We start from the raw sequence: 25458 nt of genomic DNA, 5'->3' as shown, positions 1-25458 counted from the left end.
CTGGACAAATGACTAGCAATGGTGTTGGGGGCTGCCATAACGTGTGTGTTTGGTGGGGGGAGGTGCTGCTGAGGAGGTCAGTTCACCTGACTAACAAATTTAAAAATAGGCCTGGAGGAATGTGCCCTTCTGCCTGCCCTGTGTAATCTCCTTAAACTGCTAATGAAGCTCAGTTGTATGTGTGCATATAAAAGAGCCTTGTGTGCATGAACCCTTTTCTTTGTATCCTGCATGGAAATGTAAAAGTATGATTGTGCATATAATGCGTACTGGAGTACATTTTCATTCAGTTGTTGCTCTGTGTGAAAGTTCATGGCAACGACAGAAAGGTACCATAATGCGAATCAAGTAGTACAGTTCACTCGATAATTCCGTCTGCAAGTATTAACTTCCCACACCGGAACTGCATAAATCCACGACAACTATAGTGGTAACCGGAACTTGTCATATAAACAAAAGGAAATTGGGTGAGGAATCTCTACTTAAGGATTTAGTTTGCCTCTGTTTTTTGACTGGACAAATAGCAAATGACGTTTATATTTTAAGTGTAGTGACGTCGAGGAAGGACAAATTGATTCAAAGCGAGGACGTCGGGCCTTTACGAGCCGCGGGTGAAGGGAAGTGGAGGCGCCATTTTACAACAGCGGAAAGTGAGAATATGGCTTAATTCAATATTGTGAATGTTGTCCATTGTTTCACGTCGCATTAAACAAATGTTATTACAATGATTGCTTAGACTTGGTATTGCAATTTCGTCGAATAAATTTGATTTAAACCTAATCGTATCTCTCTTGATTTAAATGCAACTAGTGCTAGTTGGCTAACTTGGCTAAGTTAGACAAGTTAACTTACAGATTTAGCTAACTAGATAAGACTCAATTTATGGCTAAAGGTGATATTGGCGTGTTAGCTAAGTTACCTGCAAGTGTAATTTCCAAGCATATTGATTTGAAACGTAACTTTATTTCAGTTCCCTCCAAGTTTCTGTAGCTAATAGTAAGTTACTCCCTTTCACAGCGTTCTATCAAGAAAAATGTACCCTACCACGCTGACTCAGTTGGCCCGGGCGAATCCATTCAGTGCCCCATTATTCACGTTGCAACATATCGAGGAACCGAAACAAAGCAATGGACATGACCGACGCAGGTTAGCTGCAGCTGCAGTGGCCGGTAAGATTAAGCATTTCATTTTAATTCAACGCAGTTAGCCGTTAGCTAGCTTAATTTACTCCTCTTGCTTTGCAGGACAAGATGGGACCTCTTAAAAATGAGTCATTTCAGTTATCAGGGCAGGGGTAATGTTAGTCGTTTTAAGTCGTCAACGATAAACGTATATACATATACGCTTGTTTGTTTAAAATATGGGACGTTTGTGGATGGAATAGGCTAGTTAGCTAACTTATTCATTAAGCATACTTTAGCTAGCTCATGTTGGGTTGTGTATTTCGCTAACAATTCTAAAAATTACTAGTGAATTCAGTTGTAGCTAGCTAAATGGCTGCAGGTCGGATTAAAACACTCAATATTTGTGGTCTGGTGATATGTTAAACAAGTTACTAGGTAACGCTAGCCTAGGCAACTAGTGTACCTCCCAGGCCCCACCAGCCCTCCTTCAGGACGTAGCTAGCTAGAGGGCAAAACTAGACGATCTATTGGTGAGATGTCAAGAATAAAGTTAATCGAAAGGGCCTTCGCTTTTCCGCGAGGCTGTACCGCGAGATTTGTTTCAACTTGAACTTCAAGTAAAGGCTAATACAACTTGTTTTAACAACTTCGAACGATTCAGCGCCACGTGACCATCTTCGCTAGTGAGACGTTGCAGCAAAAGACAACATGATTGGTTGTTGCTGACTAATAAGTGACAGAAACGCAGCAATGTATATATTTAAATGACTAAAGTATGCATTTAACTTCTATTATACTGAAAATAGCAAGCTATGTTACATGCGCAAAACGTGTATTGTTAGAGGCACATTGACGGTGGTATGGTGGAATTCGGGTTCATGTGTGGTTAGTTTATAATTGATTGGTGGGTTATGCCCCTGTGTGTGCCATTATACTGGAGTTTTTTGTGATTCAGTGCTGTGGGATCATTGCACCTTTTTCCTTAGAGGGGGACAGCTGTGAATTTGGCTCCCAGAAGTATTTCCTCCTTTGTGGCTTGGGTGGGATTCTGAGCTGCGGCACCACACACACAGCAGTTGTGCCCTTGGACCTGGTCAAATGCAGAATTCAGGTCTGAGGCCCTAGCTGCAACCCTGAAAGGGCCAGTCTCTGCATGGTGTGAAGCACACTAACCTGAAGTAACAGCTGCTGAATTGCACTTTTTAAAACCGAAATAGCCTGTGCACATGGTGACTATCATCAGGACCAGCACCTTGAGCCTCCACAGGCCGCTTGGCACCTCCCCCTCTCAGAACCTCCACCTCACGCTCACGACTACTGTCTGTTCTGGCTCCACGGTGGTGGAACGAACTCCCCGTTGAGGTCAGAACTATAGAATCTCTCCCCACCTTCAAGCGCAAGCTGAAGACACACCTCTTCAAGCAGCACCTCTCCCCATCCCTCCCTACCTCCCTGTGAACCTTAATTGTTGTCTCTGTGACTTGCTTTGTGTATCGGTATTTTTAGTTGGCTAGGTAAGCAGTGCTTGGATAGTTAACTTTGGTAACTTTTGCTCTGTTTGTTTGTTTGTTCAAAAAAAACAAAAAAAAAAACAAATGGCCCTTGTTCTTATCTTTGTTGTACAGGTAGCAGTTGAAATTGTACTTACCTCTAGGGTCTTTCAGCGAACTTATCCCTGGTTATGGGTATGCACTTTGTTGTACGTCGCTCTGGATAAGAGCGTCTGCCAAATGCCAATAATGTAATGTAATGTAATCTGAGTAACCATATGAAATACCCAGCAACAAAGTACAATGGACATTTCTGGCTTCTTGTCCCGATGGATGATAATAGCTTCCCTTTGTATGTACCTGGCTCCATGCTGTTGATGTGAATGCTGCACTGTTCCAGGGCTGTAGGCCTAATGGCTAACAGTTTTGATAACCTTTCATTTGGACAGCAGTGTAGTGCAGTCATTAGGAAACACTGCTGAAAATGCAAAGGTTGTCAGTTTGATTCTCAGGTGGGGGACTTATTGTGTCTTTGAGCAAGGTACTGAGACTGATTCAATAAATATCCAGTTGTGTGAACGCTATACATGTCAAAAGAATATGCATTTGTAAGTTCTTTGTGTCTGCTAAAGGTCCAAAATGTAAGTGCAATGTGTATAGAAATGGTTGCTTTAATGGGTTGGTAGGATCCAGCGGTACATATGAATGACAAACCTGTTTTTATTCCCATTTGTTTCTGCTTTGTAGAGGCAATCATCCAAAGTAGGGTGCCGTTCATTACATTCTGTAATGTGCATACCCCAAATCCAAAGTTAGTCAGAACATAAAGGTTTGTGTAGCGTGTAGAAATGGATGAACATGACTCGTTAATGTGGTTAGCCTCCAGGTTGCTGATACTGGCATGGTGTGGTTTGCCGCTGCATGGTGTGAGCTTGACTGCACGGGGTGATGTGTGTTCCCTGCTACAGACTCGGAAGTGAGCTGTGAGTTTGGCTCCATGAAATATTACGCTCTCTGTGGCTTTGGGGGCATCCTGAGCTGCGGCCTCACGCACACGGCGGTCGTTCCCCTCGACCTGGTCAAGTGCCGCATACAGGTCTGTATCTGACCGCTCACTCACTCCTAACCACTTTGTGCACGAGTCTGGTTGCAGAGTAAGTCTGCTGACTGTCTGGAAGGCCTGCGAGAGGCAGCCCAAATATAGGAAATGTGGAAGTTCAGTATAGAAAAGAAACGCTTATGAACCTACTGGCTGGTTTCCACTTCCTCAGTAGTCTACATTCAGCTGAAATCATCCCACGGTCCAACTTTTTCGCAATTTTTATAACCAGTCCTAGGATTTTGAATATTGTGGTGTAATCAGATGTGACTGTTTGCTTTCGGTAGTGCTACCAAATTAAGAGAACCTGAATTTTATTTTGCTTGTAGACGTCCTGTATTTGTGTGAAGATGCAGCTCAACTTCAGCAAATGGACAAACTGCTGCAGTCTAGTCAAGTTCACGCAAATGATTTAAAAAATCACAAATACTCATTGTTTAGCCATTTTGTGTGAGTAAATACTCACTTAACACACTGTTTTATGTTAAGCGGCAGATCTTTTGGTTTGGTGCTGAAAGATATTTCGCAGTTTAAACCAGCTACATTTGAATGCTAAGGAGGAGCAGTCTCAGAACTGATCCAGCCTGGCCATAGCAGGATGAGTTGGGATTAGCCAGTATGACCTCAGTGGGGATCTGTCATGGGCTATTCAGTCTCCAATGTGCAATTCTAACTTGGATCTCTTTAGAGGGCGGGATCAGATGTGGGCATTTGCTAAATCATTTTATCCTTGTTGGGGGCATGTTGATTTCCTTGACTTAGATAGATAGGTTGGATGGCCTGTACCTGACTATGAATGTTTTCCCCAGAATTGCGTGTTGCCCCTCTAATCTTCTCATTTGTGTTTTCCAGGTGGATCCAGAAAAGTACAAGAGCATTTTCAACGGATTCTCCGTCACCCTAAAGGAGGATGGCACCAGAGGGCTGGCCAAGGGCTGGGCCCCTACGTTCATCGGGTACTCGATGCAGGGCCTCTGCAAGTTCGGCTTCTACGAGGTGTTCAAGGTCCTGTACAGCAACATGCTGGGAGAGGTGAGCGCACGCGGTAGGAGGTAGCGCTTTCCGACCGTAGCGTAAGGGTGAGCCGTTTGACAACGCCGCGACACTGTCTCTGCGCTCAGGAAAACACCTACCTGTGGAGGACGTCCCTCTACCTGGCAGCATCAGCCAGCGCGGAGTTCTTCGCTGACATAGCCCTGGCCCCTATGGAGGCGTGTAAAGTGCGTATCCAGACCCAGCCGGGCTACGCCAACACCCTGAGAGAGTGCGCTCCCAAGATGTACGCCGAGGAGGGCCTGTGGGCGTGAGTATTCCATGCCAAGGACGGTTAGTTTCAGCTTCATCACACAGGGAGTCCACAGAGCACTCTTTGTTCCGGTGAACGTGCCTTAATGTAAGCAGTCTTTATATGTTACTAAGTCACTGTACACGCTCCTTAGATCCACCTCTTGAGGGCGCTCCTGCACTGCTGCAGTCTGGAGGGCCCTCAGCAACTTTACCGGTTGTACAGTGAGAGGTGCTTGAGTCATTGGCGTGTGAGAGCAGTACACCTGCCCCCTGGCCCCCCGCTGCACTGGCCCCTCGCTGGCTCCGCCTGCAGGAAGCTCCCAGTGCAGCCAGGCCCGTGGGCGGACACTTCCTCCTTCAGTCCACACTGTTCTTTTTTTTCCTTCTCGGTGCATTCCTGCCATATCAGTTGGGCTAGTGGTCCACTCAGAGCTGGACGTTTCTGTTAAAGACAGGGCTGCCCAGTCCTCTTTCTGGAGATAACCTGCTGGACAGTTTAATTTCAACCCTGATTTGGCACTCCTGATTCTACTAATTAGCAGCTCGACAGCATCACTAGATTTGTTATAGTTGGACTGTAAACATACAGGACGGTAGCTCTCCAGGGACTGGGTTGAGCAGCCCTGGGTTAAGGCCATACCGCTTTGTCCGAATGTCTTGTCAGCCGGACCCGAGCTGGGCTGGAGGCCTGACTGCCTTCTCTCCTGCAGCTTCTACAAGGGCGTGGTTCCCCTGTGGATGAGGCAGATCCCGTACACCATGATGAAGTTCGCCTGCTTCGAGCGCACGGTAGAGGCCCTGTACAAGTACGTGGTGCCCAAGCCACGCAGCGAGTGCTCCAAGTCAGAGCAGCTGGTGGTCACCTTCGTGGCCGGTTACATCGGTGAGTACCGGGACCGGGCGGTTGGGCCTGCTGCTTTCTCAGGGAGGGCGATGGAGCAGTGGAGTGTGTGAGTACCCTGCTGCTTCCTGTAACGCCTCTCCTCCTCCTCCCTGCAGCTGGGGTGTTCTGCGCCATCGTGTCCCACCCTGCTGACTCCGTGGTGTCTGTGCTCAACAAGGAGAAGGGCAGCACTGCAGCACAGGTGCTGAAGAAGCTCGGACCCAAAGGTGAGTCCCCACACAGACCCTGAGCTCCGTTCTGCTCCAGCAGTCTCACTGACGACACTTAATATTCACATTTTAATATTGCTCAAGCTTGTATGGCATTGATTCATGGAGTAAGACTAATATAAGCAGTCTATCTGTTACCAAGTCACTGTACACGCTCCTTAGATCCACCTCTTGAGGGCGCTCCTGCACTGCTGCAGTCTGGAGGGCCCTCAGCAACTTTACCGGTTGTACAGTGAGAGGTGCTTGAGTCATTGGCGTGTGAGAGCAGTACACCTGCCCCCTGGCCCCCCGCTGCACTGGCCCCTCGCTGGCTCCGCCTGCAGGAAGCTCCCAGTGCAGCCAGGCCCGTGGGCGGACACTTCCTCCCTCAGTCACGTGATTGGGGCTTCAGGGAGAACAGAGGAGGCTACTGTGTGTGCACGCGTGTCCATGTCCATCTCTGACATATCTGTCTCTCAGGTGTGTGGAAGGGTCTGATTGCTCGTATCATCATGATCGGTACCCTGACGGCCCTGCAGTGGTTCATCTACGACTCGGTGAAGGTGTACTTCCGCCTGCCCCGCCCCCCTCCCCCGGAGATGCCCGAGTCCCTGAAGAAGAAGCTGGGCCTCACGGAGTGAGCCGACGGACTGTCTGCTCTCCACACGTCCGAGCATAACTCACAGCCCCCGTGTCTATTTAAGCACCTACTGCAATCCACAGCCCTGTACTGCTGCTCAAGCTCACTGAGGATAGAGAAGGGAGGTGGGCCTCCCGGCTAGGAGGATAGAGGGAAAGACTTGGCTGCGTGTCTGTTACATTTTGTGGAAATTGTAATAAAAAAAAAGGAAAAAACCTGATGAAACTGACTAGTGTGCTTTTTATTTATTTTTTATTTTTTTAAGGGCTGAAACGCTGGTAGTCAATGACCTCCTTTCTTTGGCCTAGTCTACAAAAATAGGCCAACTGTGTGTTTATTTATTTTTTTTTTTATCCCCACCAACCGCTCACCTGTTTTAGGCAGAGGAAAGCAAGCCTTAAAGGCATCATTTACATTTCTTTTTAATAGTTTAAAATTATATTTGCATGTTTTTTTGGTCAGGATGTGTAGGTATGCAATTTAGATTTTTACAGATTGTTTTATGAAAGCCATTCCATTCTTGTGCTGTAAAAGCTCTCATAAGATGGTGGCTTGGATGTGGGATGGTCTCTATCGATGGGTGGTTTAGGAGTATCCCCCCTCTATTTAGGTTTGGTTAGCTGGAGTAGGTTGGCTTGTTTTGGAATTTACTTTGACTTCTACTTTTGGTTATAGGTAGCCCCACTCAGCTTTTGCATTTCCTTTGGCAACACCACAGCCCAGCCCGATTGTAACTGGATTATTGGGGGCTCCTCCAGGATGTGTAGGGGTTCTTAAAGTGGGTGTGTAACTTTAGATGTAATGATGAATGTCCAAGAAGTAATGAAAGAAAATGAGAACTCAACATGACTAGCTCAATGTAAAAGACCAACAAGTAGGACAATTCCAAAAAAAAACTTTTCTGGTTAACCCAACCCAAATGGGGGCTGGCAAACATTCCTAACCTAGTGTCTTTACGTGAACTGGAAACATTGCGCCGATCCATGGAAGTCGCTCTCTTGCCCCGTCGCTGCAGACGATGGGGTGACACCACGGTAAAACCGAGAAACGGGTACACCTAATGCGGAGCTAACACAGGAGTAAGGATTTGCGCGAAAATGAGTACAATAAGCACAACACGAACTGCTATAGACAAGAATGAATGGGCTTTCGTGAAAACGCAGGCTGGCTGGCGGATATTTCGTTGGTAGAATGAACCTCCCAACGTGGTTAGGACACTGGAATCATTGGCTATCTTCCGACACAGACTGCAGTCCCAACTTGTCAGAGTGCATTGATTTTAGTTCCTGTCGCAGTCCCTCCTTTTGTATTATTTCAGGTAAATGCATTTTTATAGTTTTAGGATATATTTTTAAGATTTTGGAGAGTTCTCTGTATACATTTAGAATTTGTACTTTGTTTCTCAGTTATTAATGATTACTCGCATTAATGATTTGCCTTTGCATCAGTACTAATTAATCTGGGAATGCTAGCAAGTCTAAATCTATTGCGCAGATCAACCCGGTTAATGCTCATGTATTTTATTGAAAGTTTCTCTGGATGAGAGCATCTGAAATGAAAGTAATGTGATGAGTATGCTAGTACTCGATCTTTTAAACTGGAATTCTTAAAGACAAATCATTGAACTTGGCAGTTTGCGTGTAGACGAGAAAATGGTCGGTGTACATATTTTTGTCGTGGCAATCTGACAGGGAAGGCGATGCTTGTAAAGGTGTGGAATGAGCACATTGACAAAATGCATGGTGTGGATACGTATTTGATTGACAGCATAATGGCAGTAACAACTGGTGAGCGGTGTGTATGTTTGAGAGTGTGTTTGGGTGCATTGTTCTGGCCTCTGCACATTTAAATGGACTAATGCTGCAAATCTGCGTCACTCTTAATGTGCTTGGAGGAAGTGCTGGACCTAGTGTCGAGCAGTCCTGGCTGTGACTCAATTACTCTTGTTGTCATTATCGTCCATCGTGTTTGGTCCTGATTGTTAATGTAGTTTTAAGTCCTCTGAATGGAGACTCGGGGGGGTGGGTTCTGTGAAACATCCTCTCGTTATTTTCCTGGAATGGATCCCGCTACGGCTTCTTGATGGTGAGGGTGAAAGGCCACATAAATTGAAGCCCCATATTTCCGTGACCCATACATTGGTGTGTGTTTTCTGACAATAATAGCACAAAATTCTCCACTTTCCCTCTTGAATAATGCAGCACGGTCCCTGAGGTATCCAAACAGAAAAAGAAAAAAAATGTGTGTGGAATATGTTCCCTGATTTTTCTTTATACCTGGTTGTACAAATCAAATAATTCCTCAAATAGCCAGTGAATTTCGACAGATTTATCAAACCATTTCTCTTGTAGCTTTCTGTGTTTTCTTGAATGAACGTACCTGCTGAATACGTAAGACTTGTTCCCTTGAAGTTCATCTGTTTGCACTCCCACACAAAGCCTACAATGCTGTTTTCCAAAGCCATGAGGCCTGAATTTCTTGCATCGTAAGTTACTAACACCATTTAAATCCAAACAGATGTGAGCTCAGGCTTTTCAAGAAGTTGCCAAAATCTCTGAAGAACGCTTTGTAGCTAAGAATTCTGAGGGTTAGGTTTAGGGTAACAATGAACAAAATAAAAAATAAATACATTTTTGTATATACATTTCCCACCCCAAATTGAAAGGACATTTGTGCTGCCAACATGTGGTCTTGAAGTAACTTCTCTCACCTGCTGATTCACAGACTACAGCTACTGTAAACTTGCCCAGAGCGGAGTCCTTTCATGTCTATGATTCAAATGCACTGCTAAATAGGATCTAGTGGCTGGCAATCTCTAACTGACTGAACCCTCCCCACAGAAATTGGGTAGTCATCTATTGGGGTCCCCGTATGGAGCTGGAGCTGCAGCTGCAGTCAGCACTGTGAGGCTAGTGCTTCTTGAGTGCTTTTGTCACTGTGATTATGTATAAATGAAGTAAATGTTATGATCCACATCAAGTACACGTTTCTGTGTGATGGTACCAGTTCTTTTATTTGTTTAGATTTTTATTGCATGGAGGTACTCTGTCCCTGCTCTTGCAGTCACACAGAGTTGCGTTCGGTGTTTTCACTGTTTCGGTCAGAAGGGAATGGGGCTTAGTTTGTTTTTACTGTGGCATTATGTTTAGCAACAGCAATTTACCATTCAGAAACATCATACTTCTGAAAACTGGACTGGGAAAAACGTCATGCTGCATAAGGTCAACATGCAAGGGCAGAAGCAGACTCCTACCCATTCCAGCCCCTATGCGCGTGTGACTTTGAGCTTTTCCTGTGTTTTCAGGCATGGCTGTGTGTGGGTATGGGCGTGCCTCTGTCTCTGTCCTTGCTCATGTTGTAGAGGTTGTTCTCAAATAGCTGCCTCTGTTCCAGTGCACCTCATGACCTGCGCTGCCAGGCTGGGTATAATATTGCCTGCTGATAGACACAGGCAGGGTAGTAGAATCATGACAGCATATCAGCATTATTTACGTAATCAGAAATATTACATCCTTTGCAACATTTCATAATTAACATACTGTACAACTAAGGAGTCTGTATTGTGTAGAAAGTGACAATCGAGTGAATTGGTTTTGCAAATTAACTGGACAAAGTGAAGGAATTTGAATTCCATTTGAATTCACCCATTAAAAACAGTTAGCATCAGCACCATGCTATCTGTACTTGTGTAGTCAGCAGTACAGTGAGCCACTGCCACTTTACTGTATACTGTACACTGTATTGTGTACACTTTTCCACAATAGATCAAAAACATACTGTCTTCTACATGACAGACAGCATCAATCAGAGGTACATCTCTTATTCTAGGGGCGGCCTGTAGTGTAGTGGTTAAGGTAAAGGACTGGGACACACAAGGTCGGTGGTTCGATCCTCGATGTAGCCACAATAAGATCCGTACAGCCGTTGGGCCCTTGAGCAAGGCCCTTAACCCTGCATTGCTCCAGGGGAGGATTGTCTCCCGCTTAGTCTGATCAACTGTATGTCGCTCTGGATAAGAGCGTCTGCCAAATGCCAATAATGTAATAATGAAGGCAGACAACTGGACATTTTAACACATGAATTAATTTCCTTTCTTGTGGTTTTATTTGTTTGTAAGGCAGGGAATAAACAATCCCCAAAGTTAAAAGGTGCCATATGTTATCATCCTTTTTAGAGTGTGGTGTTCTAGGGATTTTGAACAGTATTTTAGTTTGCAGTAAATGGAATAAAATCCATTTAAATGTGTGTCAAACTGCAAGCCTGCCTGCTCTTCCACAATATTGACAGGGAAATAGACGGTTTCATAATTTGCTTGTATCTAACAATAATAATAGAATAGAGTAGATGTTATTGTTCTGAACATCTCAAAAACATAGATCATAGTTCATTGCACTGAACAATAAAATATTTAGCATTGTTTGGCATTTACTGTAATTATTCTAAACAGTGATAGGAAATAGATGGTAGCTGAAGTGTTGTATTGTGATGCAAAAGCATTCTGTTCTAACGTGTAACCCAGCAGTAAGTGCCTTTGGCTGGTGCTCCTACTTGCAGAACCGCCCGAGGGCCCATGCACGAGTCCTGGATAAAAGCCAGGAATGTCATGTGTTTTGTCTGTATAATGGCTGCATTAGTTGGTGACCCCTAAATCAGTGCCCTGCAGTCCCTGTAAATAACGGAAGTGGTTGTCTGAGTGCATTCATGTAACGGAATTTACTTTTGCAGTCTCTGGGGCAATTGGAGTAATTATGCAGGAGTCAGTAAGGACAGGCATGAAAAATCATCAGATGCCAGATGTTTTACTTTAATCTATATTTATGAGATAAACATATGTGTGGGAATGCATGTGCCTCTGCATGGTCCTTTGTCATGTGCATGTGCTGAGTTATTGTGTGCGTGTCTGCTTGTGGCTGTTGGGGGGAAGGGAGTTCCGAACATTTTGTTCTTGTGAGCTATGTTGCCTCATGCCATCAGTGTGCTAAAGCTGTATTTTAATAAAACCCAAATGAAAAGCTTCATCTCACTCTAATCTAAACCACAAGGCAACTAGCCTCAGTTCTTACAATGTATTTTTCACCAGCATCAGGAAACTGGACTGTCTGAAACTGACATTTACTTGGTCTTTTTAACAGAACCAGGTAGTTCAGCCCCCCCCCCAACTCCACACCAACCCTGTAAAGCGCTTTGAAACCCAGATGGTACATTCAATCCATACTTCAAGACATTTACAGGCATTTACTGGACAAATAGTCTAAACATTGATGTGCTTGCATGCGTGTTTTATGTTTGTAGTATATTACTGATAAGGCTGGGAGAAGGAAGGCAATGGCCTCTGTCTTATTATAATCCAGTCCCATTTTTATTACTGACTGGCAAGTACACTGAAGTGGGACAGGCCCTCAGCAAATATGCATTCATGAAGGAGCTCAAACACACATGCAAACTTACACTCAAGAATCTGTGGCAAACAATCCTCCTCCTCTTGGCTCAATATGTGGATTCATCTTTTCCAGTGCTCCGATTGGCTTGTCAGGTGGGAGGATCTCACGGCCCAACTAAGCTCTATTGTGATTGTTGTGGTCTGCAAGGATTGCTTTGGTAAGAAGGAATGCTAATTTATACAGCATGCTGTCAAACACCAACTCGTTGGTGCATTTGCACAGATACTGTAGATCTGCTGCAGAATACTCCAAAATTACTTTCATTTGCTGTTTTACAATTTTAAATAGTTAACAAAAATAGATTAGTTACATTACTGATAAGTTCGGAACTGTGTGTCATCCAGGGCTGAGATTGTTCTATTGTTACAAGTATTTCCCGCTTTAGAAGTGTATTTTTATATTGAGCTGGCAATTCTTGGAGAGAGGAAAGAGCACACCGAAAGAGAGGGAAAGTTTCCATAGCAACCAGGGTTACCTCTCGCTTAGAATGAGGTCAAAAGAGAGAGGGAGAATGTAGTAAGAGAGTGTAACATGAGGAGGTGGAGAGATGCATTATGAAAGAGAGCGTAAGCCCTTCTCTATATACGGTGGCTTACAGGAGGAATTCCCTGTCAGTTGCTATTCCAGACTCTTCATTTGTTCTTCATGGAACGCTGAAAATGGAAATTAATCTCCAAGGTCAAAGATAGCGAGTGACTGAGGTTCTAATTGCAGCACCGGCCACACTTCCCATGCTGGAGATAAGAGGCTTTCAGTCAATGACATACAGGACTTACAAAGCTAGATACAGTGCAGTTAGAGACAGTAGTAAGAACCAACACAGAAGTTCGATTTCATGGAGAAGAGAGAGAGCATAAGACACAATACAGACATCAGTTATATACTACTGGAGTTAGCCGATGTGTGTGTGTGAGCGTTTGTTTTTTCAACACAAGGTGCCACTATGCCCATGTTATAAGGTAAAACAGGAAGTCTAACTGGTGCACCAGATCACAGTACTCACTCTCCCTGGCCCACCCTTCACAATGATCTTGAACATCAACATCCCTTATTGTCATGGAATTGAAACTTGAGCAACATTACCCTCTTAGTTCAATAGGACTACCCCAGTCACACCAGACCCCACAGCTATAAAAACAATGATAAGCACAAACATCATTCCCACAGCTGTAGAAACTGCTCTCACCCCAATTTTTCCCAGGGGTGCATCAGATCACATGTATAACTATATTTGTTAACTAAATTGGGTGTATGGTATTCAAAATAAACAACAAATGCAAACTATTTTTGGGTGGAATCATTGAAATAAAGTATGTAAGCTATATTCCTGTAATTTAAAGATGTGTTTCTGGTGACAGTTAAGGTGAGGCACCACAGATGAAAAGGATGATTTTGGCTGGATGGGTACCTCTGGAGATATTATGACATTTAACTTCTATAACTGCAGTAGTTTCATAAAAATATATGAGACAATGAACAGAAACAACTTTAGGCAGTTCATTTGAACTTATATAGCTACCAAATTTTACTTTGCACTTCTTAGCCAAAAATAGCTGGGGAATTGCAGAGGACTTAAAAAAAATATATAGCTTTTATTTTATTGATAATTATTTTGAATATTTGAAACACATATTTGAGATATTTTTAAAAAGATAATTAATCAATAAAACAAAAAAATTGAAAAACACCTCTGTAATTCCCCAGTAGACTTAATCTACTGAGACAATAAACATGCTTTAACTAATATGCTAATTTGCATCCTTTTTTATTATCCATAAATAATTTGCATATGGATAATTTGCATATGTTACAAAAAAAAATAATGAAAGTCATAATACAAAATGGTTGCATTTGTGTCAACATTCAAAATATGAAATGTCATTTTGATTGGAAGCATTTCTCCCTATTCACCTGTGATACCTCCCCTTAACTCAACTATAATATAACAAAAACATAACTGTTCTGAAGATTTGAAGAAATCCAGCCATTGTTTCTGGAGAATTTGGATCCATCACTGTGGCTGTACATCTGTAAATGTACTTTGGAGTATGCATTGACTGTATGTGTGTTTATAACTTAGCTGTGTTATATACAGTATATTGGCACTGCATAGCTGCTGGAGAGGTCCGATTGGAATTCAATGTTTTTTGTACTGTAGGCAAGTCATTGTAGACCTTGTGTATATACTATAAGTAAACTGTGATTCATCTTCTGTCACCTAATGATGTAATTTTGCCTTTCTCTGACCATGTCCTCTTAATCTTCCATTTTAGAGAGGAGTCAGACATAGACCTTCTTGGCTCTGACTCTTAATATAATGGCAAATGCTAAAGTGTTTCTCATAAACTATTTTAAGTTCTAATAATATAATCGTAATGTGCAAAATAAAAACTTGAAAGTTTTTCAACAGTGGCATTCTATCAGGCCACAGTGCAGTTGTAAATAAATTGTCCACTGAGGTGTTGCAAGACACCTGTTCATGGACACAAGGTTTTCTGTCCAAAACAGGAACTTGGACTCTCGCCAACCTGTTTCCAAGGAAGCAGTGTGTCAGTCAACACATTCCACATTCCCTTTAAGAGTTTATATAGACAGAGACTGCCCATATCAGACCTGCTCTGTGCCCACGACCCTCCCGTTAAAGTAGTTTAATATTCCCTCCCAGACGAAAGCCTCTGCTCAACTTCAGCCTCTGCGATTCGTCACGCGCACACTCATTGACTCCGTTGCACACAGAACCTTCCTGAACCGAAGTGACGCATTCTTCCTCTCTTCAGCTTTGTTGGAACCAAGGGAACACGCAGTATTAATCTCTCCGCAAAAATGTATGTATTAAAGCCATTTTGCTTTTAAATTAGAGACTATTTATTTGACTAATCTCTGTGACAGATGATGGAGGTACAGTAGTGCATAGTCTACGCATACCATCGTACATCATGAATGATTAAATTAGCCTTTTCTGGGTACGCATTCTCCTACATTGGAAATAATCCTCGACCGCTATATTTTATTGTACCGACCGATGGATTGACCCATGGCCGGGAATATGATTTACTGTATTAGACGAACACCGTGTATACGATAAACGCATTTAAAAAAAAATAGCGTTTATCGTACACATGATTTGCATTCAATTTCAAAATGTAAGCACACTCAAAGGTAAGGCTAAAGATGCTGGTCCTTTTTACATGTAATTTACGTGTGGGTGAGTAAATTCAAAGCAGTAACTGGTCAATTCGAACATCACCTCTTTTTAAATCTCGTATTACAGTAAAGCCGAATACGAGTCTGCGACGAAATCGGCCATCTTTCCTCCATTTTATGGATGAACTTGACATTGTGCTTCACTGCTTCGGGCTTTCCCATTGCTATTCTAGCGGTATCGTCTAGTGAGAGAAATGTGAGACTTCCTGCATCTCGACGTGCATCGTGCTACATGTCTCATGGCTACTATTTTGTGGTTAGTTCACCATCAGAGCAGTGTGCTATAAGATTCTGGTTAGGTAAATTATGAAAATGATGTATAATAATTGACAGCCTTTGTAAGATCTGTAACTTTATAGCCTAGAGTTAGGGTATTATAAGGACAGTTCCTCCTCATGAAAAAATTATTAACAGAAGGATTCGTCCGCTTATAGGAAAATACCCAAGAAGTTTGTCCTGTTTTTGAACTTAGATACTATTTATACCCTTCACCTAACGGGCATTTTTACAGCATTCAGCCTATTTTTATTACGCTACTGTTGTTGCTATTGTTGCAAGAAACGTGGAGCGTATTGTTAAAATGTAGGTCAATTTTATTTCACTATCAGTCCTTTTTTATTACTTATTGACCTCGTATCATATTATAAACTAGGTTGCGTAAATTTCGACCTTTTTCCATTAGCTGAGCCAATTGTTTGTGACCTTGGGGACAAATACACTTTTCATTGTTTTTTTATGGATTTTATTATTTTACTCATGCAGATTGTGAGTAAACCATATGCAATCCGAATTCTGTCCCCATAATAAACACGGATTATAAAAAACAAGAATTAACACTAACGTTGGTTATTATAGCTGTCGCTGTGTCTTACCGACCTTCACTCTGGCCTGCTGTATTCTCGCTAGGCCTATAATAAATGATTCTGTTCGTTGATTATTGTTTGATAATCTCCCTAATTGTATACAGTGTTAAATGTAAAGTGAAAAGTATTGTGAATATTATATGGACAATAGACTTGAATTGAATAATAGTTTAACAAAAAAAGTATGAATAATAATTATTTGTTTTAACTTATTGTAAAGTATGTATGTATGTACATATGTATGTATGTATGATTTTGTGAATCAGTTTCTGTACCCAGTCATTTCTTGGAATGCCTGATTGCAATTGAAAATCCATCTTATCTCGCACATGCTCTTCTGTGCATTCTACGTTGCTGTCTGATGCTTTTTATCCCACTGCCTGCCATATGAGCTGCAATGACCCAGGACATCCCTGATGAAATTCTCCCTCCCAGTGTGCCCTATTATGCACAGTTTGCACAATAATGGTTTGCTGCAAGACAAAATCACTGTACTCAAATCCAGTATTGTGACACGACAAGCCACCTGCAGCTTCCCATTATTAATTTACTGTTTGTGGACAGATTACGAAATGGATTTAATAAAATGCTTTGGACAGTAAAGTGGTTTTGTACCAGCAATTTCTGACACATATGAAAGCTGCTATGTCGCTGCTTCATGGGCTAATGGTTTCATTGGGTTAATGGTGAGTTCATTAATAACATTATTTATTTGACTAATTCATGACTGAACCACACTAGCTAGTTGAATTAATCTGATATAAAAAGTATTTTTTTCTGGAAACACTCACTAATTAAATTCAGTAAACTGTAGTAAAACAATTACACATCCTCTATTTATATATCTTTTGTCAACAGTAGCACTGTGCAATTATCTATTAGGTTTTTATTGAGCTCTATTGTGTCTGTGGTTTTCAGTGAAATTATGAGCCCTGCAGGCACTTGAACTGTTGACATGCCAAGAGTAAACCACAGGAGTAAACCACATTTTATATGAGCTACCAATGTGCAGTATTTACTCTTTCAGTTCAAGTAATAACATTTATTTTTATTTTTACAGCTAATATGATATGGGTGAATGCTATTTATATGCAGTAGTCACAAATAGCCAGTTTTTTGCAATTTTTTCCCCATTTTTACTGTAGGTCAGCATGATAGGATAGTTTACTGATTAATATTGAGGATGCCTTTACTGATGTACATTTCGGGATATTGTAAAATGCAGTTTTTCATGTAAGCAATTGCATCTTTATTCTTTAGACCCCCCCGTGTCAAACATGGTAATCCTCAAGGTGATTGAAAAAAAATGCTGCTTTGCAAATGAAATGTGTAGCCACAACTTATAATGTTCCTTCAGATGTGCCATTGCACATAATTATTAACATTACTTTGAACAGAAGTTTCCCCTTCACTTCTCCACGTCGCAGCAATGTTCCGAGTTTATTTGGAATGGTTGGCGTGCAGCCAGATTGCATTCGTGCCGCAGTGCTGCAGTAACGCCAGCTCGCTGGCTGAACACACTCCTGCAGCGGGAATGGCGGTTGGAGAAGCAGGCTTTCCGCTAGCGCTCTGGTCTGTTAGCTTGGCCGCTGACAGGATTACTCTCCTCGGAACGCTGTGTAGGCCGGGGTAGGAGGAGGATTACTGGGCTATGTAGAGGATCGGAGAGACAGCAGCCTGCAGAAATGGCTGGGTGGCGGATTAAAGTGATGGCAGGGTCCTGGTACGCATGTGTGAACGGTGTGACGGGTGCTGTGTGCTCAGCGCCTTCCTGATCACCCCGGATAGGTTTCGGCAAGGTGTAATCGACCTGGGAGCTCAGCGCGTCCTACGTACGCTGAGCCACGATTGTCTGCCATGATAATTACGTGGTGGTGTTTGTGTCTGGCAGTTCGGAGCTTCAGCAGACAAAGCAAGTATTGCGTTTGTTTTTGTATTATAGCTCCTCTTTGCCATTGTGGCCAGGTCAGTGCGATTGTCTTCTAGACCATCTCGGGGGTAGAAGACATCGTGTGCTGCCGGTCTTTAACGTGGGAAGTCTTTGTGTGTAATTATTGTTGTGGTTTGACCTTGATGAAGAGGTCCTGTGAGGGCAACAGGATGTTGAGGTTATTGGTTCCTCCTTTCCGTCTCTGGATGTTTGAGCAGTCTGGGCAGTGTTGTGTTTGAGCACAGTCATGGTGAACAGAGCAGAATCTGTGAGGGGACAAATTAAGCTCTATATCACAGGGGTTTTGCGCTTACTCACAGCCGTCTGCTTAAACGTGTGTGTGTGTGTGTGTGTGAGACAGAGAGAGAGAGAGAGAGGGAGAGAGAGATGTTTATGTTAGCAGTGGTCTATTTTATAGCTCAGTGTGCATGTGTGTGAGAGAGAGAGAGAGAGAGACATGTTTTTATTAGCAGTGGTCTATTTTATAGCTCAGTGTGCGTGTGTGTGTGTGTGTGTGTGTGTCTTTGTATACAGTAACTATGGTACAGATCTTCACTTTTCCTATAATGCATGTACACTGCTTAAAGCAGCCACTTTTAAAGGGACAGGGACCTGTTACAGTCCTTTTTGTCTTGTATGATAATTACAATAAAATCCATAGATTCAACAAAATGCTTTGACACATGCCCAAGCTTCACCATATCCTGAGGCTACAGATGCATCACCCAACCCCGCGCAGTCTACATCCCTTTGTGTGGAATTTCTACTTTACCTGCTAGTTTAATACCTTAACTGTTACCCACTTGATAGATTTCTTATTACATTTCTGTTATATCCATTCTACCCTTACACCTTGCTGGCCAGCGGAGGAGTTTTTTTCTTGCCACTGGGACTTTATTTCCCCAGTGGAGAGTCTTGTTACCTGAGGTGCTTGGTCTCTGTAGGTTCAGGCCTGGTGTTTCCTCTCTGTTCTTTCCTCTGTAAAATGTCTTTGTGACAGTCTTCTGTGAAAAAGTAAGATTGTTCGTGTTGAGAAGGGGGCTATGTTGCCCTACTGTCACCATTTCCAGTAGTGAGTGTGAGTGTGCCATGTCTGATGGCAGCCTGTCGTCCTCCAGAGTGGATCATGGCCTCCGTTATGCAGAAGCTCATCACCCCCCTGAGCAGCGGCCCCAGTGAGGCCCCCAGGAACAAGGTGACCGTGGTGGGAGTGGGGCAGGTGGGCATGGCCTGTGCTGTCAGCATCCTGCTGCGGGTAAGAGCTCTCTCCTGTGTTACTGTCTACCTGACTGCTGTACGATTACTGAATTAATGTTACTTTATTACTGCTGGACAAATACTGTATCACTGTCTCTAAATGACTGCTTTACGATTTGTGAATTAATGTTACTATATTACTGCTGGACAAATACTGTATCACTGTCTGTACCTGACTGCTGTATGATTAGTGAATTTATGTTACTACATTACTGCTGAACAAATACTGTCTCACTGTCTTTACATGACTGCTGTACGATTAGTGAATTAATGTTACTATATTACTGCTGGACAAATACTGTATCAGTGTCTCTACATGACGGGTGTATGATTACAACTCCTTTAAATATTATGTTAGTGATGTAACTGTATCCTCAGTGCAGTAGAATATAAAAAGCACTACTTACATTCAGAAATGCCTGAAATAGTCTGCATTTTTATTAGACAGTTTCCTGACAGTTGCATCCTCCAACATGTGTGCAGCGAGCCAGTAATTCTTTCCTCTCAGCAATCAAGCTAAGCTGGACAGTCATTTAGTCAGGGGACTACATACTGTACATACCTATGTAGCCAGAGAGGCGACATGGCTCAGGCAGTAAGAGCAGTCGTCTGGCAGTTGGAGGGTTGCCTGTTCGATCCCCCGCCCGGGCTGTGTCGAAGTGTCCCTGAGCAAGACACCTAACCCCTAAATGCTCCCGACGAGCTGGTCGGTGCCTTGCATGGTGTGTGAGTGTGTGCATGAATGGGTGAATGAGAAGCATCAATTGTACAGCGCTTTGGATGAAGGCGCTATATAAATGCCAACCATTTACCATTTATGTAGCCCTTTGGTTCCTCCCTCCAGTCTGAGGAAGTATCCTACACATTTCCATCCATCCCTTCTCCCTATCTCTAATATTAGTCTCTCTCTCTCTCTCTGTTTGTCGGTATAGGAGATGGCTGATGAGTTGGCTCTGGTGGATGTCATTGAGGACAAACTGAAAGGGGAGATGATGGACCTGCAGCACGGAAGCCTCTTCCTTAAGACACCCAAAATCGTAGCTGATAAAGGTGCGAAAGACTCCCTGGGACTCTGTGAAGCCCTGCCGAGCGGCTGAGTGAGGCTCCTGCTGACCTGTGCTCCCGCACGTCTCTCTGTGCCACAGACTACTCCGTGACGGCCAACTCCCGCATCGTCGTGGTGACGGCTGGGGTGCGTCAGCAGGAGGGCGAGAGCCGGCTGAACCTGGTGCAGAGGAACGTCAACATCTTCAAGCATATCATTCCGCAGATCATCAAGTACAGCCCTGACTGCATCCTCGTTGTGGTGTCCAATCCAGGTACACGCGGGATATTTGCCCTTACACACGCAATCACACACACACACACTCACAATCACACACACACAAACACGCTGACACACATGCATGCACAGACACCCACAGAGCCAAGCTGTTACACCCCATTTAAGCAGAGGTGGAAGGTCCAGGGTTCAGAAAGTAAAAGCCCTGCCATCATTTTGAACCATGAACTCAGGCCATTAACTCAGGCAGCTGATTAATTTGTTTTACCTCCAGGCTGAAGACTTACAAATTAGCATTTGCAAGCGTTTGTGGAGGAATTTTACATTCTGAATCTTCCACCTCTGCTTTTAACTTCAGTAGTAAGTTCCTGCAGTGCCATGTTAAACGTAATGCTGTATTCGTGCAGTGGACGTCCTGACCTATGTGACCTGGAAGCTCAGTGGCCTGCCCAAGCACCGTGTCATCGGCAGCGGAACCAACCTGGACTCCGCCCGCTTCCGCTATCTGATGGCCGAAAAACTGGGCATCCACTCCACCAGCTTCAACGGCTGGATCCTCGGAGAGCACGGAGACTCCAGCGGTGAGTGTGTGTGCGTGCGTGCGTGCGTGTGTGTATGCGTCCGTGCGTGTGTGTATGTGTGTGTGTGTGTATGTATCTCACAGTTTGCATGTGTGTGTGTTTGTGCGTATGTGTGCATGTGTTTGTATCTCACTGTGCGTGTGTTTGTGCCCGTGTGTATGCCTCACAGTGTGTGTGTGTGTGTGTTTGTGCGTATGTGTGCATGTGTGTGTATCTCACAGTGTGTGTGTGTGTCACAAGAGACAAGTATCTCTTGACACAAAGGCAGAATTGAAACTTGTGGAAGAGGACACAGGGGACTAGCAAGCGTTTGTGACCTCTGGAGCGGGTTTCCTGTGTGTTTCAGTGCCTGTGTGGAGCGGTGCCAACGTGGCAGGGGTGAATCTGCAGAAGTTGAACCCTGATATCGGCACTGATGCTGACAAAGAGAACTGGAAGGATGCGCACAAGATGGTGGTGGACAGGTACTTCACATTACTGCAGAGTGAAATAAGGGCTGCTAGGATCATATTAAGACATGCTGTTTTTGAAATATGTGGTTATCATAAGATTGCTTTCTTCATAGAGTAAAAATGACAGAAAATGCATCTAATGTCATATTACAAGAAAGTAAGTGTAGCTAAATGAAAAGTATACACTTGTGTCGCCGTTGGATTTTATACATGATTATATTACACATTTCTTCAGCCACTGGTTTCAGTTTGCTTTTTATGTTAAGACCTTTGATTTATTTACCAGCAAAAGATTCCTGATTGTCTCCTCTGTGGATTCAGTATAATGATGATAGAAATGTACCTAAATATAATGCAAGCATTTAAGCATTATTCCTTCAATGTATTATAAATTGCCTAGAAAATCAGATGGCACCAGTTTCATTGAAACATAATTACGTGATGTCTGCAGTCTGGACCAGACTTTGAAAAACCCCCTTTGCACAAACTCTCCCTTCCCGCTATGCTTGCGCTATGTGCTGTTTTGGGAATAACACACATTGAAACCTTGCTCCTCAATAATGATCCTTTGTTAGAACCTCAGTGAATATCACATTCTATGATATTCTTTCTCTCTTGTTGTTAACTGTTACATTCATTGTTCCAGTGCTTATGAAGTGATCAGGCTGAAGGGCTACACTAACTGGGCCATCGGTCTGAGTGTGGCTGACCTGGCTGAGTCCCTCATCAAAAACCTGAACAGGATCCACCCTGTTTCCACCATGGTCAAGGTGAACACACAGAAAAATGCACAGCCTCACACAGCCACATGCTACCAGACTACTGCATACTGCCCTGCACTACCAAAACGCAACCACTCACCACTATGCACTATAACACTCAACCACATATCGCCTCAACCACACATTATCAGAGGACGTCATTTAGGCAGTTTATTTTTTGCGATTTATCCTGTACACTTTGTAGAGATGGATATTTACTGATGCAGTTGAGGACAAGCATCAGTTAGCCCACACACCCACGCAAGCGCACACACACATACACACAGAAATATGGACACGCATACACAGACACTTCCCCATATAATGGTAGTGAAAATAAGTCATAATCTATGCGTGTTGACTGAGAGGCTGCGTCTGCCACAGGGCATGTACGGGATCAGTGATGAGGTGTACCTGAGCCTGCCCTGCGTGCTGAACAACGGCGGCGTGAGCAGCGTCATCAACATGACCCTGACGGACGAGGAGATCGCTCAGCTGAAGAAGAGCGCTGACACTCTGTGGGGCATCCAGAAGGATCTGAAGGACCTGTAATTCCCTGATGCACCAGCAGAGGGCGCATCACACTCCGAAATCCTCCATTCACCACGTCTGCACTACAGTCCTCTCCTGCCGTTACTGCTACACTCTTCCTCCTCTCTCCTACCTTTACTATTGCACTCCACCTCTTTCTGAACAATACTGCTACACTCCAACGCCTATCTTGTGCTTTCACCAACACACTCCCACTGCTCATCAATTCACTTCAGGAGTAACTGTGTGTCCTTATCCCCCTCATAGACTGTGATCAGGTTTTTTAATTTTTTAACATTTCAGAATGACACCTAGACTTATTTTGCCACGTGCTCTCTATGTGCGACTATTTGGGCATGGTGAGACAGAAAAGAGCCTCTGATTCTCTCTGCCAAGGTCACAGGGAAAGCATAGTGAGGAGCATAAGATTGGCCATACTGTTACTGTTAGTTCTGTTGTACTTTGTGGTGAACAGTGTCCATGACTAAATAAAACATATGAGCTCATATTGTAGTTTTTTGTCTTTGTCCGTGGTGCGTACATGATCCCTTGATCCATGGATCAACCAAGGCATTCGTTTGCTTGCATAACCCTGTTGCACAAATTCTGAAAAAGATGGTCATATAGGACATCCTTTTGGCATGAATACCGATTCATTGCGGTAGTTAATGTCAATCAATCAAATGTGGTACCGTTTCTTTATTACATCCAAAACTCATTGCATCTCTGCTACAATCTCTAAATAACGAGAAACATTTTTTTCACTTGAATCCTTGACGTTTCATTTACTTAAAAAAAAAAAAGATTTAATATTAAGCTCCTTCGAATTTGTATCCAAACAAAAAACATCTCAGTATAATTTCAATTTTTGCGCATGGTTATTTATGTCCATTTTAGACTCCCATGTGAATGGAGGTGGCCCAGGATGGTCGTAGTCTGAATTAGTTGGTTTTCTTTATTTTCACTTAATATTACAACACTCGCCATTCGGCAGTACGTATGATAAGCATTCATTTCGTTGATATTATACAAGCTGTTTGGCTTTTTACGCTTTTATTTCCGTATAAACCTACCAATTTCCCATTTCAAAATAGTTATAGTTAAAAATAAAACTTGTTTTGTGACTTTTTATTATCATCGAGGCAACGGCGAAAAGCAATCACAATGGACATTGTTGCCAACGGCACAATAAAACTATAGGCCATGCGAATATAATGCTTAGAAATTAATATTTTCATAACATTAACGTTTCGTTAATTAAATAATGTAACATATTAAGATAAAATAAATATCCTGGTAAAAGTACAACATCTGTGTGTAACAAATGCAGGACGTTTTAATTAGCCCACGCAATGAAAATCTTTAACATTTGCATAATATGGAAATTAGAATTAACATATTTTAGGTATCATAAAAGGAAAAAAATGGATGAGGACTGCTTCTCCGGTCAGACTCTTCTCTCTTGGAAATACAGTAGATAGGGAAGAAGCTTGCTTGTCCCTGGTCTTGCAGTTTTGCTTTTCGGAAGGTAACTCCACTCGCGTTTTCCAAATCGGAGACCGAAAGGATTGCGGTTGAATTTACTCCGAGAATATCGGAGCCGGCAGGAAATATGGCCCTCGATTTCACTGTCTTTCAGGAAGAAGCAGAGATCCGGTTGTTCTGAGTAATTCTGATCTGCGACTTCTCTCGGTACTTTAGAGTGGCCCCAGACCCCAGCAGACGCACGCTCTGGATACAGAGAACCTAAACAATTAACACACAACAGACTATTTCCTACTTTTGTTTATATGGCGTCATCTTTCTTTGTTTCTAATCTGTGCTTCTAGGCTGCACAGTAGGCTGAATGTTCACTTCACATTATGGTTCAGTCTATGATTATCTAGAGATTATCTATGATTAAATAGAAGTATGCAAGTCAGTCTATGAAATATTAGATTCAGAAATATTATAAATATTATCCGATGTGTTAACTTCCCATGATTACTTTTCCACATTTTTACAAATTAAGATTTACCTGTGTTGTCCGTCCGCTCCGCAGAAATAAATGCATTTTGTGATTTCCCCATTGCTCCGTAGCAGCAAGCTATCACAGCAACCAACAGCAACGCGAATTTACTCATATTAGTTGTATGCAACAAAACCTAAACTCTTTCAAGAGTGAGTTTCTCTTATATGGTCCAGCTTCGTATAACAACCCTTGTCTGGTCAGTTGTGATAGTGAAGACGTGTAGCCCACAGTGTATATATTTAGGCTGTATATATGTAGTTCCATCGACTTAATTGACCTTAAATTGCAGTTGTGATAGCGAATGAGGCGTCCGCGTTTTTCCAACAACCGAATTGGTACGCTGTCCGTTCTTTACAGGTGCTGAATGTATTATGCACAATTTGTAGGAAATGACAAAATGACTCTGTTCCGTG

General features: G+C 43.0%; 3 protein-coding genes and 2 non-coding genes across 6 annotated transcripts; 4 read left to right on the top strand and 1 right to left on the bottom strand.

The window, feature by feature from the left end:
- Positions 1-496: 496 nt before the first annotated feature.
- slc25a3a (solute carrier family 25 member 3a) lies at positions 497-6957 on the top strand. 2 transcript variants are annotated; one of them, XM_061252439.1, is made up of 8 exons: positions 497-650; positions 1018-1169; positions 3583-3710; positions 4566-4745; positions 4835-5016; positions 5711-5883; positions 6000-6110; positions 6573-6957. In XM_061252439.1, exons 2-8 carry the CDS (start codon positions 1034-1036, stop codon positions 6731-6733), a joined length of 1071 nt encoding a protein of 356 aa, XP_061108423.1. In that variant the 5' UTR covers positions 497-650; positions 1018-1033; the 3' UTR covers positions 6734-6957. The 2 variants fall into 2 exon arrangements, with proteins under 2 accessions (XP_061108423.1, XP_061108424.1); XM_061252440.1 differs by lacking the exon at positions 3583-3710 and adding an exon at positions 2111-2235.
- LOC133135960 (small nucleolar RNA SNORA53) lies at positions 5139-5350 on the top strand. Its single transcript, XR_009709467.1, has one exon. It is a non-coding gene; the product is annotated as a small nucleolar RNA SNORA53 (small nucleolar RNA).
- LOC133135959 (small nucleolar RNA SNORA53) lies at positions 6262-6473 on the top strand. Its single transcript, XR_009709466.1, has one exon. It is a non-coding gene; the product is annotated as a small nucleolar RNA SNORA53 (small nucleolar RNA).
- Positions 6958-14806: 7849 nt separating the features above from the next.
- ldhba (lactate dehydrogenase Ba) lies at positions 14807-23540 on the top strand. The gene is made up of 8 exons (XM_061251555.1): positions 14807-14998; positions 19289-19425; positions 20360-20477; positions 20573-20746; positions 21117-21290; positions 21637-21754; positions 22389-22512; positions 22888-23540. The coding sequence occupies exons 2-8, from the start codon at positions 19297-19299 to the stop codon at positions 23053-23055; spliced, it is 1005 nt and encodes a 334-aa protein (XP_061107539.1). The 5' UTR covers positions 14807-14998; positions 19289-19296; the 3' UTR covers positions 23056-23540.
- A 941-nt stretch (positions 23541-24481) lies between these two features.
- kiss2 (kisspeptin 2) lies at positions 24482-25249 on the bottom strand. The gene is made up of 2 exons (XM_061250696.1): positions 25052-25249; positions 24482-24780 (listed from the first exon to the last, which is right to left on the bottom strand). The coding sequence occupies exons 1-2, from the start codon at positions 25155-25157 to the stop codon at positions 24482-24484; spliced, it is 405 nt and encodes a 134-aa protein (XP_061106680.1). The 5' UTR covers positions 25158-25249.
- Positions 25250-25458: the final 209 nt, after the last annotated feature.

The sequence above is a fragment of the Conger conger genome, chromosome 8 (assembly GCF_963514075.1).
Source record: "Conger conger chromosome 8, fConCon1.1, whole genome shotgun sequence".
Lineage (NCBI taxonomy): Eukaryota > Metazoa > Chordata > Actinopteri > Anguilliformes > Congridae > Conger > Conger conger.
Note: the sequence above shows the minus strand (reverse complement) of the source record. Positions and strands in the feature narration are given on the sequence as shown.